We start from the raw sequence: 20,093 nt of genomic DNA, 5'->3' as shown, positions 1-20,093 counted from the left end.
CACAGACAATGTGCAACACAATTATGTACGCTGTGGCAGAGGAAGTATTGAGATCCTTCACTTGAGTAAAAGTAGCACAAACACAGGTATTTGAGGTCTGTGCAGTGGTGGCGGAAGTATTCAGATCTAAAAGTGGCAATACCACACAGTAAAAATACTACATCACAAGTAACAAAAGTATTTTTGGCATACTTAAAGTATCAAAAGTAAAACCACTAAATGAAAGAATCATTGTCCCTGTGGTTCACTTGTATGTTATATTGTTATATCATTAATGTTTAATTGCCATTTTACGCTTGTCAAAGTGAAATTAATATTAACTTTTTTGTTGTTGGGTGGCTTCATTCATTTATAAACCCATCATATGTTTTGTATGTAAATCTAAGTTGGTGAAGTAACTAGTAGTTTTAGCTGTTAAATAAATGTAGTTAAGTAAAAAGTATAAAGTTGCATAAAATGGAAATATCAAATTACAGTACAAGTTCTTCCAATGCGTACTTCAGTGCAGTATTGTGGTAACTACTTTGTTACATTTCACCATCGTATGTGCTGTAGAAAGACGGTAAAAATACTCCGTTTCTGATCTGTTCCGTTAAGCTCATGTTCGAACATAGTTCCCAGCGGCAGTTCAATCACCATCCGAATCAATGCGCAGTACACGGAAAACTGCACGTAACCATAGCAACGCTATTTATGATACGTTACCAGTTGTCCCGTGGTGCAAGACAGCCAAACAGTGAAGTAAGCTGAACAAACTTTACTGACTGGACAGCAACTCGTTCTTCTATTATCAGTGTTTATGTCTCATGGGGGGGGGGGCAGTAATATTGGCTTAAAATCTGAAATATAGCAACGCCAGGATGTCCAAAAATGAGAAAAATGATAACGGAGGACAGAGTGAAGTGTCCTCCACCAAGTCGGGTCTTTAGCTGTATCTTAAGTAAGCTAACCTTTTGTTTGTGAGGTTTATTGTTTATTTTTTATGAAAACCCGCCAGAGAGGAGTGAAAGTAAGCTTATTTTTTATGTGATAGTGTCATTTTGACCTAATAATAGCGTTATTTTTTTAATATATTAGCAGCATCATGGGTTCATATTCTACTAGCTTGTGGCATATTATTACAAAAACATATAAGTTAGCCTAGCCTAGCATATGGGATATGTATGTCTGTGGTGTTATGTTAAAAAAGCAAAAAAGAGCTTTTTTTTGTAACTGGCTTATTGTAGCATGGATCTGCATGCATTTCAGTAAGTTATTGCTTGCACTTTAACCCTCAACATGAACAATATTAATGGTTACTAGAGTTATTACTTTGTTTACGCAGATCAATCGACCTTTGGTGTTTATCTCACAGATAGCTGGATAATTGCACAGCTTACAGCTGCATTACAACTTTGCTGACGGATGCACGCCGGTGTGACGGTGTGTATTGGTTAGCAGAGAGGGAGCGGAGCGGCTGAGGCGGTGCTTGTGACAGAAGGGTTCCGTTCAGTCTCGTTCAGTCTCTTCTCCGCATTACTGCTCTCACTCCGCCGACCTGCACCCTCCGTGCAAAGTTAACGGCCACTTTGCCTCGCATCTGAAAGCAGGCTCCTGACCGGCTGCTGAGCTGCACCGCGACGATATCACGAAGGACTAGCAACGGAGCGGCGACAGAAAGGTAAAATGACCCACATGAAAACACACATTCAGAGGTCCGGATTCGGCGCATTCAGTGAAGTTTCATTGCAGCTCTGAACGGCGTTTGGCTGCAGATACTGGGCAGTCAAAAATGGAGCGATAATTTTAGCCTGTTGTTTTTGCTGTCAAGTATTTAATGTGAGCTCTAAGGAGGTGCATCTGGTAATTGCAGGCTTTCAGCTCTGTGCATGGGATTTTGCAAAGACAAAGTCGTGTGTTAATGACATGACATTCGCTCAGCAGAGCGGACCTATTGCATTTTAATGCACGGCCCGCTGCCTTCTTTTTAAACATCATAAGCATGCATCATTTCAGTTCCCTTTGCAGTGTGTCATGACTGTTAATGTCAGGCTACTTATGTTACCCGCGGGAGAACCATTCTCTTAGTCTATTTAGAGAATTGAGCAGTTCATCTGTCAGGGTGCAGACTGGTGGGCATTGAGGGGTCTTTGAGGTATTTGAAAGAGTATTTTCATGTCTCAAGATTCACTGCTGTATATTTAACTTGACAACATATGCCACAACTTGATGCTAGTGCATTGTGCAAACAGATAGTATAGTGCTATTGCCCTCTGTTTGACAAGATCTTATCTGAGTGACCCCCATCTGAGATTACCTTGTTGCAGGATATGGTGCTATACCAGCAGGGAAAGTGAAACGTCAATCAAAATAGACATAAAACACTATACAGGGTTTTCATTGTGTTTTTTTTCTGGGATAGCAAAATCCTCCACGATGTGAAGTAGATGATGGTGGGCACTGTGAGTGCCGTGTGGTCATTTTTTACCCAAGGCTCCCCTTTTACTGTCATTTAACTGCGAATAGTGAATGTGACTTTCAGCCCTCATACTAGCTGGAAAAACAAAACATACAGGAAAGTCTTGATACGTATTCAGGTCTATGTCCCCCCCCCCCCCTTTTTTGTCTGAACCACTTTATTTCCAGACTCTCCTGGTCGAGCTGAGCGTTCATTATCATCAGGTTATTTCAAAGCTGGGGAGTCTCCGTGGTAGTGTTTCTAGCTGCAAGAGAGTTTTCAGGCACAGGCAATCAATACAGTAGTCAGGTCAGCTGTCCCACTGTTAATGTTTACATCAGAAGCTAGAGGCTGTAAATGAACTGGAATTGAGGCCATTTAGTGATCTGCGGTTCAATTTATAGATGATAGCACTTGCTGTATGGTGTGGCTAGCATAATCAGAGAAATGACATGAACACCTTTTGTTTACAGACTATTTCACTTCTCTAAATACAGTAGTTGTATCTTCCATTGAGCCTCCACTTCCTTCATTATGTCATCGCCTTAGTCTGCCTGAATCCTGTATAAAGACTGTGATTTTTAAACCCCTTTGGCTTTCACAAATAAACTTATATAATTCAAGGCTTTATTATCCCATTAAAGAATTTGCCACAGTGCAGCTGAAATCTCTTCTCTCCTTCTTAGGCTCATCTGTTATTTGGAAAGTGATTGGCATGAGCAAATACAATCAAATATATTTTAGCTATTTCTGAAGACCCCGGATCCCTTAGTTACTGATACGATAGTGGAGAATACTACGTGATTGCATTTCAGAATTGAATCATCAAAAAATGTGACATTTAATCTTTCATTTTCAGTTGTAGATAGATCTGTGGGCGATCTAGGCGAGACTCCCTGATATGTGCAAACACTTACACCATAAAAGCAATGCGGCTGTTGTATGACAGCATGCACCCTCGCAAGTCTGGGCAGGTTTGATGTTTTTTTTTTTCTGACTGGTGGTGTGGTGTTCTACAAGGCTGCCTCCACAAAGAAAGCTATTATGTAAGTCACATTCAAGTCTGAACTCCGTGTGATGGGCAGTCCTCACTTTGAAGCTGGGGAGCGAGCAAAGCCTCGCCTACATTTCCAAGAAATCTGTGATTCATGCTGTGGTGAATGTCTTTTGGTTTTTTTCTGTCATGTTTTTGTCTGATTTGCAATCATGCTTTTTTTGTTCAGGTTCTCTAGTATCTCTACTAACTGGAGCCTGCTGTAATTTGCATGCAACTCAGTTCTTCAAATGCTACCGCATAGTATTAGACCAGGGGAAGACCCCTTTTAGTTGACCATGCTCAGCTGTGACCTTGCCAATGCTTTTTTATCCTGCTTTTTTCATTATTTCAGTCTTATTGCTGTGATCCGTCTTACACCAGCCAGATTTGTATTTTTCCAAAAAAATCCATCTATCCTGGACCATGCGTAGCATACTTTAATAGCTGTAGCCCAGCCCGGGTACTTTTAGTAGATTTCAACAACACATGTGCCAATACACAGTACAGTGATATGTACTATACTGAACTGAACTGAAGATATAAAACAACCAGGGGAAGTAGTGGTTAGGGGCTGCACCTCTAGGGATACATAACTGTGAAGAAGTTCCACTAAGTAAGTCTGGTTTGTAACTTCTGGCTTGGCCTGCAAAGTGAACCCTTGAGCAAACAGTTCATTTATAGTAAAGGAGTGCTCCCCTGCTCATGGAATTACTCACAGTAGCATCTGCATGTAGAATGCAATTTAGAGCCTGGCCTCTGGTTTTGAGGGCCAGACGAGGCTCATGGTGTGGGAGGAGGTGGAGCTGCAGGGGAAATACTCACTGCTACCGACTGGGCTCCCCCTTCCCTGAGCTGGCTGCCTCCCTCTCTGTCTGTGCCTCCTCCTACCTGTTAGTCACCCGTGGCAGCACTCTGACAGAGAGCAGCTGATGGAGGGAAACACTTTCCATAGCAACCAAGCATGTCCATCCACCCCCTTCTGTTAACCTGATGCAATCTGTACACACTGCAATGACGGGAATTTTCATAGTTTCAGAAGGAAAACAAATGCTCAACATTAGATGTAGACTTCACTCTCTCTTTAGAGAACCTACGTAGTGTTTTCCAACCACAGAATGACGGAGTCAATGGTTTGCACCCTGCAAGCGTTGCAAAACAGCAGATTTCCTTGACACAAGGCGTGGGCGTTATGACAGCTTGCACAAACATTAGCCTGCATGGAAAAAGGTCATCCCCAAGTGTACCTTGAAATCATTCTCATGAAGAGAGTGCGGTATGGTTGTTGACAGTTTTTCATCGAGACACTAAGGGTTCATAATTAAATGCACGGCATGTGTGAAGGAAAATGCTAACTGAACTGTCCACTCTTGCTCTCCAATTATTTCACTGTGTGACTTTTTATAAAGCTGTTGCTTTGGTGTTTTTCAGTTGAGTGGTCAGAAGTAAAGGCTTGTGTCAGGCTCTAAACAGGCAGTTTTTCAGAGGTTTATGGGGGAGTAGATGTTACTTTCACAAGCTATTGCTACTTGAAGAACCACTTTAACATTTGAATTGTTCTTTACTTCTATTTGAAGAACCATTAGTGGCCCTGCATACAGCCAGGAGCTGGTAGCCCTCATTCATTTCAGATCAGAACATGTGCTGCACCATTTATTCTGTACTGATTATAAGGAGTGACATTTTGTTCAAACAGAATTATACCTCGGAGTGTAAATCACACAGTGTGACGGCTATGTGACTCCTGTTAGCCCACATTTAAAATCTGTCTCACATCTACACAGCTGAGCTTCTTCCACATAAATGTTTCTATAAAGTAACATAAACAGTTCCCTCATAAAGCAGCAACCACCTTTTAGCTCAACTGCATAACCTTATTGAGAGTCAACCCAGAAACAGCTCGTCACATGGTCTGTAATAAGTCTTTACAAGCATCATACATTCCTCAAACCTCCTGAAATATTTATACTTGCTCCAATAAGCTCATTTAGATGGAGCCATTGTTTTTTTAAAACTCTGTCCCATGTTTGAGAGTGGAGACAACTGGCTCAGTACATATTGCACTATTCATATCTTCTCCTCTAAGTGCAGGGAATGCCTCTTCCTGTGCTCCATGTCCTGATTGGTACTGATCCCCACTCTGCATTGAGCATGCAAATCATTATCTAATCAGGAAGTGAGGAGTCAGATTACTTAGATAGGTTTGAGATCTCGTTGAACCAGACTGTAATGATGATGATACTCAGTTGGTGAAGAGACAAAATAGACACGATGCTGCTCATGACGTCGTGCTCCTCTGGAAAGCATAAAAACAGGAAAGGAAAAACAGCACCCAGGAGTCATCTGAAATGAGACGTGTGTTTCATGCCTATTTTTAGTTTATTTATTTATTTATGAGACAGTTTTTGAAGATGGAGTTAAGGCCACATTTTTAGAATAAACAGTTTGAGGCTGTAATCAGGCGGTCAGTAGCAGATGGTTTTTCATGATTTCTTCATGTGACACTTTGCTGCTGATGTCAGACCTGGTCCAGCTAATCGGCTGCAAAAACAGAACTTCTGGGCAAAGCTGCTGACCTTTTTTGGGAATTAGGAGAGGACAGTGGGAACCTTTCAGAGTCCAAAGACAGCAAATGGATCCAAATCACGTGTAAAGAGTGGGTGTTATTTCAGATTATTTCATTTCTTTTCCTCAGTATTTTCTTTGTCCTTTAAGCACTCTGATTTTCTGCTCAGCGCAGGCAGCCGTCACTGGTGCCTGCACTAGCTGCACGTTAATGTGTGAAAACACCTGCAGACAACAGCGTGAACAACACATTTACAGTGAGGTCCCATTCATGAGCCTGGACTGAAAACCACCACCGCATTGTTTTATTCAGGCCAGGTTCAGTATATTTATCCTATTCCATTTTAAACTCTTTCCCCTTGTATTTTCCTTAGTAACAATCACTTTGTTAAGTGTGGAATTACCAGAATTGTTATTGGATGCTTGGTTTTAAGCCAACAGGCTGCTCTTAGAGAACCATACTAATGGTACCATTTTCTTGGTTTTAGTTTCTTAAGTACACATCATTACGAGTGCCCACTTTATAAAGCATACTGTAGTAGAGCCTCCCCTTCTGAATCTGCGTTGCCTACTTTACGTTCCAACCTTCCGTTGCCATTCATTTACATACATTATTATAATCAATTAGCAGACTATGTAAACTTTCCTGACTTGTGCGCTGAGTGGCGAAAAGATTGAATTTATTATTGTCGGAGGTCCATTATCGTTGTATGGTAATGAGGTGAAGTGCAGATTGATTCTCCACTGCATTACTCCTTCATGGTAATGTATTTTAGACAAACCTAACGCAGTTCCCTGTGATGGATTCCGCAAGTTAGAAAAATGCTGAGAAACTCTATGGCATGGAATCTAAAATACGCTGTAGCTATGTATGTGTGTTAGTTAAATCATGTAAAATCACTGTTGTGGTCTTTTAAAGTAAGACTGCGTAATTTTTGCTGAATAAGTGATGAAAAGGGAATAATGGTAAAACATAGTGTAAGAGGACTGGTCAGTGACTCAGTGATGTCAGTGACCAGTGATCTAAAGTTTGCTAACATTAGTCAGCATTAGCCACAAGCTGCTGGTCATACCAGATCACATACGATTGTGGCAACAAGAGAGAGTATTAAATAGAGCACGACTGCATTTTATTGCTTATTAACTCAACATTTTGGTTAGAAATATCAGACACAGATTGTGTTATTTTATCTTTACAAATATTTCATACCCTTGCTTTACCTCAAATATTCTCTTTATTGCTCTTCTTGCTAAGAAAGGACGTCATCAGTGAGTCATGCAAGCTATTTCTTGGTGCTCATTATGACAGCCCTGTCTGGAGAGATCTTGAACATCATTGCTTTACATATTGATTATCAACTGCATTAGGCATTCTATAAGTTCCGTATTGATCTATCCCTGTATTTCCTCTTGCAACATTTTATCGGCGCACATGTGCAACAGCAACGTCAAACAGGATGTCCGGACGGCAACTTTCTCCCCTCCATTATCTAATTCCTCCTCTTTCTTCAATGATTAATGAACTACATTTGTTTGTTTTGCCGTGATTACGGAATCTCCTTCCATTATGTTTTAACAGCATTTATGCCTCTGATGAAAGTATTTAGAACGAACCCACCAAACCTTCATCCAGACATTATGCCTCCGACATGCTGGGCCAATGTTCGTTGCCATTACAACCTCCTTTTCTGTGTCAGATTCAGGTTTCATGGCCTCTTTTAGCCTTGTTTGACATTTAAGTCTCTTCCTTTTCTTTGGCGGGGAGGTCCCTTGACAAGCCAGTTTTGTTTTTTCGACATCCCCACAAGATTTTATTGTTTGTCTTTGTATATTAAAACTTCCTTGTTCTCTTTTGTGCTAAACTAAACCAAACGCTCCCTATATATGGTGTTTTAGAAATCAAATATGGGCCAGTGAGTATGTGGAAAGAGATTATGGGTGCAGAGAATCTCTAGAGTCGAAGTACCATGGGTACCTTTAGCCTGACATAATTTCTACTAGACTTTTGGCCCAGTTGTGGTTAGTCACGTGTTACTGATGGTGAGAGATGAAAAATAAATACAGTGTATGGACATGAGTGCACAATTATTCGTGTTTGGCCGTGTAGCTCCATTTCAGAGGTGGAAAAAAATGGCAGTGAGCCATAAAAGCCTATTGTAATCATTCATCGTGTTCACCAAAAAGGAAAAGGCATTTTCTCACGTGTACAGTGTTGACAGCAGATGTTCTGCATGGTTTTACATATTCTCTTGCAGTTACTGACTTGCTTCTGCTTTTGCTTGGATGTTGAGTGTTATTCTCCCTGTCTACAATCATAGATTTTTATAGAGGGAAGATGCTATCTTTCGCTTGCAGCCATGCTTTTATGTTTTACAAAGAGGCAGGCTACTGTGCACCCACCTTTTCTTTTCTCTCCGTCTATGTCTCACTGTTTCTCTCGCCCGTGCACAGGCAGGCAGTTAGTGCAGAAGCAGGCACCATGTCCACCCCCACAAACCCAGAGGTGAAGGAACTGAGCCCTGTCGACTTTATCCAGCTACAGCAGTACATCGAATGTGAGTACAGACGGGCGGGCGGGCGGGCAGGCAGCTTTCTCAGCGCTTAACACACTGCCCCCCCCCCCATCCACTTCCACTTCCACCCACACACACACACTCACTTACACTCGCTCATGGTTTCTCATATCTAGAGGACGTAGCAGTCTGCCACAGTCTGTTTTTTGCAAATAAAGCATGCACATCTATAGTCTTTTTCCAGATCCAAAATCTAGATTCATCGTTTATTGCATTTCAGAAATGTGGGCTGAAAATGTTGACAAAGAGTAGAGTGATATGTGAACTTCCCCTTATGGAGAGAAGTGAACGTGTATCCCCGTGTAACCTGTGTGTCTTTGCTTCCAGACTGCAGCTTGAAGGTGAAAGACGTGCTGAGGGAATTTGACGCAGATGGCAGTCTGGCCCAGCACAGACATGGAGAGGTGAGGGGACAGTGTGTCCTGCTGCTCACCATCAGGTCCACTCCTGCAAATCTCAGCCACAGTGATGTCAGCTATGAGGCACATAACTGAGCTGAATTATGGCTCTCGGCGGAGCAGTTTAGCGAGAAACAAGCATTGGATTTATGTATATTGGATAGTTATTAATTGTCCTACGCTGATTAATTTGATTCAAACCCATCGATCATGTTGACTGAGCTGTCAGTGAGAAATATCTTCAGCGCACACAAGCGAGGTTGCAAATGTAAATTACCTCCTTAGTTTTGCCCACGCAGCAGGGCCTTGCAGAACAGTGTGCTGGCTGCCCTCATGCAGTGTAAGCTCAATTGTGATTGAAAAAAGATCTTTCCAATACTCTACATCAGTGGCTGACACTGCTAACCAATTTGTGCAGGAAGCAAATGCACTAATTTCCGATGGATAATTTGGCTACATACAGTTTAATTAGATAATTGGTTGGAGTCGTTTTTTTTAATGGGAGAAGACACAAATCTTGCCATAAAGTACTAGTTAATAGCTTATGAAATACACAGAACAATGAAGTTATTTGTTGTGAATGTCGGTATGCATTAAGAATAATGATGTAGCTGCCTTGCAGTGACATTATTTATTACTGGGGCAGCTCTGCAGGGTATCAACCAGGGAAATGGAATAATGTCAACAAGAAATAGGTTTGTGGTTCACCATTATCGAGGGACTCTTGCATGTTAACCCTGCAGCATATTATCATGTGAGAAAGACCAATACCAGGCCAGACAGATGGACGGAAAGCTTGAATCACGAGCTTGTTTCTTATTTGTTTTCATTGTCAAGTGAAACCTCTCGAACCACTCCAACTTTGGAGACTATTGTATTTTTACCTAAAACTGAGGGAGACTGTTTCTGAGAAACTTCCTCAGGCCACACTGGATGCACTTAGATGACTCTCAAGCTCTCAACAATGCTGCTTTTCTGTGAAAGCAACAGATAAAGCATTTTCACACATTGACAATGATGCGATCATGATCTTCCCTTGTTTTCAAAAGAATTTTAAAAAATGCAGAAGCTAGCATGCACAACACACACACAGATGGTTAAATTTTTTTATTTTACATGTCACAAAACCACTGTAAACAAACCATTTCTCTCCCATTCATTTTTTTTTTTCCAGTGCATCAATGAAGAAGGCTTTCGTCTGTTCCTGAAGACTTATTTAGAAGTGGAGGACTTCCCTGTGGATCTCTGCCAGCGACTCTTTCGCTCCTTCCAAAACTCCGAACCCACCCAGGAAGACAGTGCCAGTGAGATTATACACCACGCATTAACACAACTCACTGCCTCCACACTACTTTGCAGCAGGACCTTATCAATTTACGCCATGGCCTATTTGGCATACATTCATTTATCACCGCATGCCTGTGAGGTACTGTTTGTGCAGATATGGTAACCAGAGTATTCACAGCATCCCTCTCTTTCCTCCATCTCTCCATAGAGGAGGTCTTTCTGAAGGATGTTTCATGTTACTTCTCTCTGCTGGAGGATGGCCAGCCCAGGGACAAGCTGGAGTGTGAGTCCACAGTTTCTACTAGGCCCGGATTAATATGAGTGATGACTTGTTCTAGCACTTCCCCTTTCATTTCTCCTCTCTCTTTAGTTGCTTTCAAGCTGTATGACAGAGATGGCAACGGAGTCCTCGACAGCTCTGTAAGTTGTTGAGAAAATATTTTAGGTGTGATTGTCAAAACAAAAAATGTAAAATTCTGGCTTAATGGTGGATCCTGCTTATTTAGTTCAAGTTTGAGCACCATCTGGCCACTATTTAATTTGAAGTGCTTTATCGTATCAGTCACACTACTAAAAAGTCTTTTGTCACGTTTGAAACAGGAAGTGGATAGGATTATTGCTCAGATGATGCATGCAGCAGAATACCTCGGATGGGATGTGTCAGAACTGAGGCCGGTAAGTCCAAGAATGCTCCACTCTGAAAAGAAAAGTTGCTCAAACACATGAATAAATACACACGTGTTTGCTCAAGATATCGCTTGCATCAATACGTACAGTATATGGCAACACTCATTTGCAAGGGTTGGTGAAATGATAAGCTTCCTTGCACCTGTTAAATCAACAAATTCCCACACTCGAGATTTGGCCTTTTTTAAGCAATAGAAATGTTCGTGCTGATTGGTGGTAACAGTCATCTGTCGTTTCATCAGGTTCTGAAGGACATGATGACAGCAATCGATGCTGACAGCAGCGGCACCGTGTCTCTGGAGGAGTGGGTGGAGGGAGGCATGAACAACGTTCCCTTGCTGGTCTTGCTGGGTCTGAAGGTGCTTTAAAAGCAGAATGTTTCTCTTTTCATTAAGTGTTTGGCCTCAGAAGCCTGGCCTCAGATTTATTTCATTTTTACAGCAGGTGTCACACAAAGTGGTAAAACCTACTTTTACGGCTCTTGTGAAACCCTGGCCTTGCGTGCCTCTCGTCTGTCCTTTGCCGCCTCCCTGTCTATAAGGGCCATTTTGCCGACTCAGTGTTACAAGGTGTGGTAATGTCATCTGCTCTCATGCAAGCGCTGCACCGTCAGAGTGCTTTAGTGTTTTCCATTTACTCTGCACAATCTGTGCCCACATTTAACAAAGTGCTTGCATAAAATAGCCATCTTAGGACTGATGCACTACATTTCGCCAAAGAAATAAATCTTTTTTAATATTGGGCGTATACGTAAAAATGGTTGTCTTAAATCAAGGACAGATCAGTTCTGTGTTATGGGTGTTGTTAAATGTATTACCAGGAATGTAAAAGCCTCTTACTGTTAGACTGCGTGTCTGCCTGATCACTGTGGTGATCTAAAACCATGAACTGGACTCTGTCACTGGGTTTGGCCTCTACAACAATGCCAGGGACTTCCCCTCAGGCTATTTCTAGCCACCAAGGGACATTTGAAGCCTGGGGTGAATTCAGCCCCCTCACAGTTGCTCTGTGCTGCTTCCCGGGCTGCCCGCTATGCCTCATGCAGTAAGCGATAGGCTGAAGCATTAAAAAGTGTGTAATCTGGATAAGAGCACCGGTCGCTCTATAAACAGATTGAAAGCAATCTTATAATCTTGTGTTGAGAGTTTGAGGTCAGAGTCAGTGTTGATTTGACTATCCATGGTGCTACACTGCATGTCATGATATGTAGAGCCACTACATACTGCATAATCGGAAATCTCATTAAGGCAAGGCTAGTCATGAGTGGGTGTGAAAAACTACTGTGAAATGCAGGCCTTGACCACAGTGGAAGGGTTTGCACAGTTTGATTTAAAAATGTAAGAAAGGAAACAGATATCAGCTTTGTTCATTCCAAACTTTTATTCATTTTATTAAGTTTTTCTTTAAGTAGCAAAGACCCAGAACATGACGTTATCTTTGTTGCCTTCAACACCCAGATGACTCAGAAGGATGGTCAGCACCTTTGGAGGATGAAACATTTCAACAAGCCTGTTTACTGCAACGTGTGCCAGAGCATGCTGCTGGGTCTGAGGAAGCAAGGGCTGTGCTGCACCTGTGAGTACCTGAACTCACCAGAAGAGGGTGATACTGCAGTGACATTTATCACTGAAAACTAAGAATTGCACGATGCTTTTTAGATTAGTACTCAACTGCGAGCCACAAATCTGAGGGGATGATTTATATGAATGTAAACATCGTGTGACAGCTGGGTCATGTGTCCTGTTGTGCAGGCTGCAAATACACAGTCCACGGACGCTGCGCTAACAGGAACCCGGCCCCCTGCACCAGGACGTACGTGAAGTCAAAGAAAGAAACAGGGGTATGCCAGTATCTCCATGACAACATTTACCGTGACACTCGCATTCTAAATCAGACGATATCGTGCATCTGAGTGCTCTTATGTGAACGTTAAAACATTCATCCCACATTTCAGGTTCCAGCGCACGACTGGGTGAGTGGGAACTGTGACTCTAGGAAGTGTGATAAATGCCAGAAGAAGATAAAGAGCTTCCAAGGCTTAACGGGCAAACACTGCGTGTGGTGCCACACGATGGTGAGAAAGCATCTTAGTGTGTCACTGATTTTTCAGGGAATAAACAGTTAGCAATGATGAGAAAATGTGCATTTTGATTATCAGGCATTCTCGCTTTAATTGCAGTATTTTAGGCCATACACTCATAACACTTTGGCTTCAAATTCAGTCTGGGAAGGCTTGTTTTTCTCTTAACTGTCCTGTCTCTGTCCACTGTGAGCAGCACAACAGTAAACGAAACAGAAACGCTAAAAACAAAATATTTGAAAAGATAAATTTGGATCCTGTCAGCTGCCATCACTGTTGTGGTGGGAGTTTATGTAATGTGCCTGTTTTTGTGTTGTTGTTGTTTTTTGACAGCGTCATGATGAATGTGCAGACCAAGAACCAACAGAGTGTACCTGTGGGCTGCACCGAGACCATATCCTGCCTCCATGGGCAATATATCCTGTTATAAAGGTACAAAACTATCCTCTGGCACCTCTCAAGCACATGTACAGTACAAACAGTGCCTGTCACACCAGCGCAGAACATAACATCAGCCCAGGGCTGTTTATTGTTGTTGGTGAGCCCTTCTCACCTATGTGGCATTTTGACAGATTTTTGTTTGTCCTCAAAAAAGCAAGAAAAGCGATTACATTTTGTCCTGTTAAGTCACTTTGCGCCTTTGTTTTTCTCCCTGAAGGAGAGACCAAACAATGTAAAGAATGGCTGCTCAGGCTCAACAGATGACAGCGAGCTCAATACTACTCCTGATGGGCAAGTGCTTCAGGTATTAATCTCCCCAGCGAAGGCTTTTATGAGTGCTGAATATTTCCCACCTGACACCTGAGTAGGCTAAATCTGACGCGGCTGTATATACAGTAGATCAGTATGTATGTTTTTGTCCGTGATTCAACAGATCAGCCCTGTACCAAACACCCATCCTCTTCTAGTGTTTGTCAACCCTAAAAGTGGTGGCAAGCAGGGAGAAAGGTGAGTCTGAAGAACAGTGAGTCCATGAACAAACACATGTCCAATGAGTGCGCATTGTTTAGCCTGGTTTTATGTATTTCAGAGTCCTGCATAAGTTTCAGTATTTACTGAATCCACGGCAGGTATACAACCTCTCGAATGGCGGACCTGGACCGGGGTGAGTAATTGGTACAACAGATTATGGTCTGATTTTATTTCATATATATTTTAAGATGCACATACCTAAATATTGTATCACTTCAGACCACATTGAGCTGAATACTGCTTTAAGCTCTGTGTCATGCTCTGCTGTTATAGTTCCCATCATCTTTCTTTCAGATTGAGTTTCTTCAGAAATCTGCAGGACTACAGAATCCTGGTGTGCGGGGGAGACGGAACAGTTGGCTGGATTCTAGACGCGATAGGTGAGATTTTTGGGAGCGAGCGTTATTGAAGGCATGCGTCAGCTTCAACACCACGAGCTTCTGGTGAAAACCATTTTGACGCACATCCTTTTTTCCCTTTCTTGCCATCAGACAAAGCCAATCTGTTGGTACGGCCACCTGTCGCGGTACTTCCTCTGGGCACAGGAAATGACCTTGCGCGATGTCTGCGATGGGGAGGAGGTGAGAAATGAATGAGACTTGGAGAGTTTCCTTACAGTTGAAACACTTTGCTGCGTGTGCTCTTTTGCTGTGAGTGTGTTTGTTTGAGTGTGCCTCAGCAAAAGAGAAGCTCTGCCAATGTTTTATTCTAAATTTGTGCACCTGAAGGCAGCGAGTCATGTTGGTCTTTGTGTGTGTTGCCTTTTTGAAGGATACGATGGAGAGGATCTGAGTCGTATTCTCAAGGACATCGAGGGGAGCTCTCAGGTGCTGATGGATCGCTGGAGTGTGCAGGTCATCACAGATGAGAATCAGGAAAAAGGCGACCCGGTGCCATACGAAATCATCAACAACTACTTCTCTATTGGCGTTGTGAGTTTCTCAAAAACATTTCACACAAGAGGAAGTGTTCAGTTGTGAGTTTTGATCAATCGGATCGTTATGTTGTTTTGACAGGATGCCTCCATTGCCCACCGGTTTCACACAATGAGGGAGAAGCATCCCCAGAAATTCAACAGCAGGTACGCATTGAGCTGTTTGGTGGAACACATTCAGGCTGTAGGTCACTTCCTCAGGAACAGCAAACAAACAGCAAAACCCACTCACAGTAATAACATACGGCACAGTTTTAAAATCAAACCTGTTCTGTTCAACAACAAAGCAGAGCTGTTTTACTTTCATTTTTCCTGTTTGCAGTAACGGATATTTGAAAGCTGAAAAAAAGTGAATGCAGGTGGCGACTGCAGATGTCTGTGGCGGCAAGCGTTGCAGCTTGACTCTTCCTCCTTCTAAAGAGCTGTGTGTGCTAACGGAAGAAAATGTTCTGTGAGAATGACATAGAATTTAAGCCTGAAAAAAACACACTTTTTCATGACTGCAGAATGAAGAACAAGCTGTGGTATTTTGAATTTGCCACTTCAGAAACCATCTCTGCTTCCTGCAAGAAACTGAACGAAAGTCTGACAATCGAGGTGAGAACTCCGCATCAGTGTTACCTGCACTGCAACTGTGCATTTTGCCAGAAACTGTTTCTGCAGTGTGAAAACTTTTCTCATAACCATAACCAGTACTGATGCGTCACATTGTCTCTGACGCCTGCTGCTGTTTCTTCTTCAGTGCTGTGGTACTCCACTGGATCTCAGTGGCCTGTCTCTGGAGGGGGTTGCTGTCCTAAACATTCCCAGCATGCACGGTGGCTCCAACCTATGGGGTGAGACCAAAAAAGGGGACAATAAGGGACTGACAAGTCAGGAAGAGCCTGAGGTGATCGTCAACCCAGAGATCCTGAAAGTGACCTCCCAAGGTATTTTGTCTTTGGCCTGAACTCTACTGACTTTAGACCAGGGTGCATATGAGATTATCAGAAATCTGATTAAAGCTGCACCAATCAATATTTTTCACATTATCACTTGTAGTTATGAATCCAAAACTGCAGTTCCCCTCAGCCATATTTTGGTCACAAACTCCCCTCTCATCTACCTTGTTTCTTTTTAACAAGGTTGATGAGGGAGGAGTTTCCTGATAAACATCCGTTTGGCTTTTATTCAAAGCTAAAAGGAGTGTGAATATTGGACTAACATTTGTGAGGCGAAAGCAAACAGGATGCGGAATAAATGCGAATGTTCTGTGCCTGCTGGGTATGTAAACATGCAACCGTTTGTTTAAATGCTTACCTGAACAAAATCTTTTCTTCTTGATCTGATACTCCCAAGTGGTCAGAAAATCAACTGATGCAGCTTCAAAAGGGTCCTACGCACAAATCATAAAACGCATTAAATGAAACTGGCTCCCATGTGATGAAAATATTGGCCTGACTTGATGTGTTTTTATGCTGTCTGACCATTCCCAGCATGGCCACCTGAGGGCAGTAAAAACAAGCTGTAAGCACAGCACTAACAGTTACACATCCACCAGCCACAGAGCATTGTTAACATTCATTGTGTTTGTGTCCATCTTTCCAGTATTTACTCTCCTTTTATCTGGGGGAAATATCTGGCTAAGATGCTAAATGCTTAATTTATTTATGCTTCATCCTATCGTTTGATTTGTTACAGATGTAGTTTTAGGATTAGGATGTATCCAGCTATGTCTGTACAGTATGTGTGGGTTCAGCTCATTGTTATTCATTCATTCACTTTGTTACTTTAAAGGTATAGTATGTAACATTTCCACATTAAAATATATAAAAATAAGTGGACCTATGCTTTATATTTGAGTTCTGTACTTAAATAATCCAAATGTTTCCAACAGAATAAATTTGATGATTTTCTCAGACTGAACAATGTTCCCTCTCTACGCTCTAGATGTTTAATATGTCTGCGTGTCCTCCACAGATCTCAGTGACCGTCGATTAGAGGTAGTCGGCCTCGAAGGAGCCATGGAGATGGGACAGATATACACGGGCCTCAAGAGCGCCGTGAGGCTGGCAAAAACATCACAGATCACCATCAGGTGAGAAACAGCCCCACAGACATGTCCAGACTCGTCAGGCTGTGGGCTCTAAGTCTTGAGAATGGCTTATAGTCCAATTTGATCACCAGCTGAGGATGATAGTAGCTGGTTCTTTACATAACAATAATTATGTATGCTGGCTTTCCTTTGAGCATTTTAATTGCACATTAGGGTCATTGATTTTGTTACCTGGTGCACTTTGTTGATCCCTCCCTACTTTACACCCAGGACAAAGAAAGCGTTGCCGATGCAGATAGACGGAGAGCCGTGGATGCAGCCTCCCTGCACGGTAAATACCACTCAGACACAGTTTCCTCTTTATGGCATCACCATTACACAGTGAAGCAAATGTTCCTGTTAGAAATGAGTAGAAGTTTTTTTATTTGATTGTACTGTAATTTACTGGACATTTTGTATTTCATATTTCCTTCACAGATTCACATCACACACAAGAATCAAGCCAGTATGTTGATGGCTCCGCAGGCCAAATCATCTGGCTTTTTCAACTACAAATAAAACTGCCCCCAGTTTATTGTATATAAGGGGCTGACACTTTCTGCATGTCTGTAACACATAAACCAAGCATAGAACTGAATACAAACTGTACGGTGAGATATGTTTGCATCGTGGCAAAATGAAATAGACCAAATTTACTCTGTGTTTTTATCAATACTCAAAACTCTTTCTGCCTCTGTCTCAATGCTTCACAGTTAGTGGAAATGTTGCTCTGTAGGAACTTAAATTAAGGTTAAAGTAAATTGAATATCATGCTAATAGAAGAATATCTAGCTTCATGTGCCTTTAAAATCTATTCTCTATGGTTATGGCTTAGGTAGAGGACGTACAGAGCGTTGTGTAGGCATGCACTTTGGGCATAAACCATGTAGTATTGCTGTTTTGTTGTGGCTGTAAAGACGCTGTGAAAGCCAGATATATGTTCTGTGTCAATTTGGAACCAAAAGAGAAGGATACGTTTCAGGTGGTGGCCGATGTCATTTTACTTTTTTTTACATACATTTCAGAGATACTTGAAAGTGTTTTTGGGGAACAGTAACAGGACAATCATTGCCAAAAGGGCTGTATGTTGATCCACTGCAGCAGTTGCCTACTCTGCTGTTCCTGTGTGTGTGTGTTTGTGTGTGTGTGTGTGTGTGTGTGTGTGTGCGTGTGTGCGTGTGTGTGTGGACAGAAGGTATTTTGCTGTACTTGTTTAGCGCAGAGAGATGAGAGATGTTCACTTGTAACTTATAAATTACTGACGACTTGGATTTGAAATTCTTGGTTCAGAATCGTTGAAATATATGTAGTTCTTATTTAAATGCTTCATATCATTACGGTGTATCTGGAAGATTCTAATGTCATATGCCTGAAATAATACACTGTGTAAAGATTTTAATAAATCATCTGGACTTCAGTGTTTGGTATACTTTTTTTTAACTTCTTGATAAATATGCCCTTACAACTACTGCTTCATTCATGCTAATAGGTCATTTTTTCCCACCACTAAGGGGCGTCATCCACTATTAAGTCCGTGGTCCGTGACACGATCACGTCCACTGACTCAAAATAACAGTTTTCGCCTCATCTTTTAGATTTAAGTCGTAATTGTACAGCTTAGTATCTTTGTTGTCAAAGAGAGGGTCTGTGCTTGGGATAAATACCACTTCTTTCTCAGTAATATTAACCCCTAACTTTTAGTGAGAGGCTGGTCTGCCAGCGACAGATGCTGCCTTCAAATGCTGTTGGGCAAATCATGACTACCAAGCATACTGTATGTTTGGAAACTTTGCCAACAGCTGCTAGTCAGAGTAATTTAAACAGCTGTTTGTATATAAAGTAAGCCAACAATTTAAAGAATCATTTCACACATGTGCCTTTGAACAGCTCAGTTTCAATGAAGTATAAAGATGCCTTAAAGAACTCCTCAGGACATGTTTTAAGACATAAGAAAATACTCTGCTTTGAATGATTATTTGGCTTTTTGTTTTTAAGCAAGAAAAGTTAAATAAACTTAACGTCTACTCCTAAACCCCCACCCTGAGTGTATGAATGAACAGATAATATGAATTTCCCAATTTTATTTTGTTGACACAATATTTTGCCTACTTAACTGAAAACTCCATTATCTGTGAATGTGGTTAGGAAGCTTCAACTCTCCACGTTACACTTTTGTAGGTTGCATATGTCACAAAATCCTGCTTGTGGGTTGACGTGTTAAATTGAGATGTAAGATGAGGACAGGGAAACTTCCCCTATTTAAGGGATGAATATGAAAAAAGGCTTTCGGCGTCACACATGCATCATTCTGCACCGTGAAGGTCAAACAGCCAAGAAACATAACAAGAAGCAAAACTCATTTTTGATGGCAGGGGGACTTTGTTAATTCACTAGGATGTAAAATCACGCTCTGCTCCACAGAGGTTGGTGTGCTGCATTCATTGTGCTATACAGTGTATTGTAACCCACACGTTTATATTACAACACTTCACTACTGAGAATAAATCAAAACTAAAATCCAATTTTGGTTCAAGAGCTCCGACAAAAACATGTTCCAGGTCAGTAAAGTCAGTGGGATTTCTACAGGAAAGAATGAGTGGTGCATATTCACAACCAGTCACTGAATTAATTCTTGCCCTTTGGGTTAGTCTGGCAACTGATGATTATTTTGATATCTAGATTCTCTATCTAATAAATAGATTCATCATTTGGTTTGTAGAATGTCAGAAAATAATGAGAAAAAAGCTCAGTGCATTTCTTAAATATCAAGGAGAGATCTTAAAATGGTTTGTTTTGTCTTGAAATATTCAGGCAAAAATAAAACAGAGAAAAGCATTAAATCCTCACATTTTAGAGGCTGACACCAGTAAATGTTTGGCATCTTTTGCTTGAAATATAACTAACTAACTCACTTGTAACTAATTCTATTTCTAAAATAAAACCACTACTTTTTTTAATTTGCTGCCTTAAAAACAAAAACGCGTCATCCACGTGATAGAGAAACGCCCGAGGTGCACGTGAAGGCGGCATAGAGGATGCACGTCAACGTCGCG

At 41.6% G+C, this 20,093-nt stretch overlaps 1 protein-coding gene across 1 annotated transcript; it reads left to right on the top strand.

Moving 5' to 3' along the window:
* Positions 1–1,488: 1,488 nt before the first annotated feature.
* On the top strand, positions 1,489–18,451 carry dgkaa (diacylglycerol kinase, alpha a). Its single transcript, XM_041945207.1, has 24 exons — positions 1,489–1,660; positions 8,487–8,590; positions 8,936–9,012; positions 10,181–10,310; positions 10,502–10,576; positions 10,664–10,713; positions 10,894–10,968; positions 11,223–11,339; positions 12,438–12,555; positions 12,732–12,820; positions 12,935–13,054; positions 13,394–13,492; positions 13,719–13,805; positions 13,935–14,008; positions 14,091–14,165; positions 14,327–14,412; positions 14,524–14,613; positions 14,804–14,964; positions 15,049–15,113; positions 15,473–15,563; positions 15,709–15,895; positions 16,926–17,043; positions 17,272–17,332; positions 17,479–18,451. Exons 2-24 carry the CDS (start codon positions 8,515–8,517, stop codon positions 17,557–17,559), a joined length of 2,202 nt encoding a protein of 733 aa, XP_041801141.1. The 5' UTR covers positions 1,489–1,660; positions 8,487–8,514; the 3' UTR covers positions 17,560–18,451.
* Positions 18,452–20,093: the final 1,642 nt, after the last annotated feature.

This window comes from Chelmon rostratus, chromosome 10, assembly GCF_017976325.1.
Source record: "Chelmon rostratus isolate fCheRos1 chromosome 10, fCheRos1.pri, whole genome shotgun sequence".
Taxonomy (NCBI): domain Eukaryota; kingdom Metazoa; phylum Chordata; class Actinopteri; order Chaetodontiformes; family Chaetodontidae; genus Chelmon; species Chelmon rostratus.
The sequence above is the reverse complement of the archived record's forward strand: the minus strand, read 5'-3'. Positions and strand labels throughout refer to the sequence as shown.

Bases quoted from the DNA above. Each gene is read 5' to 3' on its own strand.
- dgkaa (XM_041945207.1), top strand. From the start codon at position 8,515: ATGTCCACCCCCACAAACCCAGAGGTGAAGGAACTGAGCCCTGTCGAC. The intron at 13,806-13,934 runs GTATTAATCTCC...GTGATTCAACAG, and splicing joins CTGATGGGCAAGTGCTTCAG to ATCAGCCCTGTACCAAACAC. The intron at 17,333-17,478 runs GTAAATACCACT...TTTCCTTCACAG, and splicing joins GGATGCAGCCTCCCTGCACG to ATTCACATCACACACAAGAA.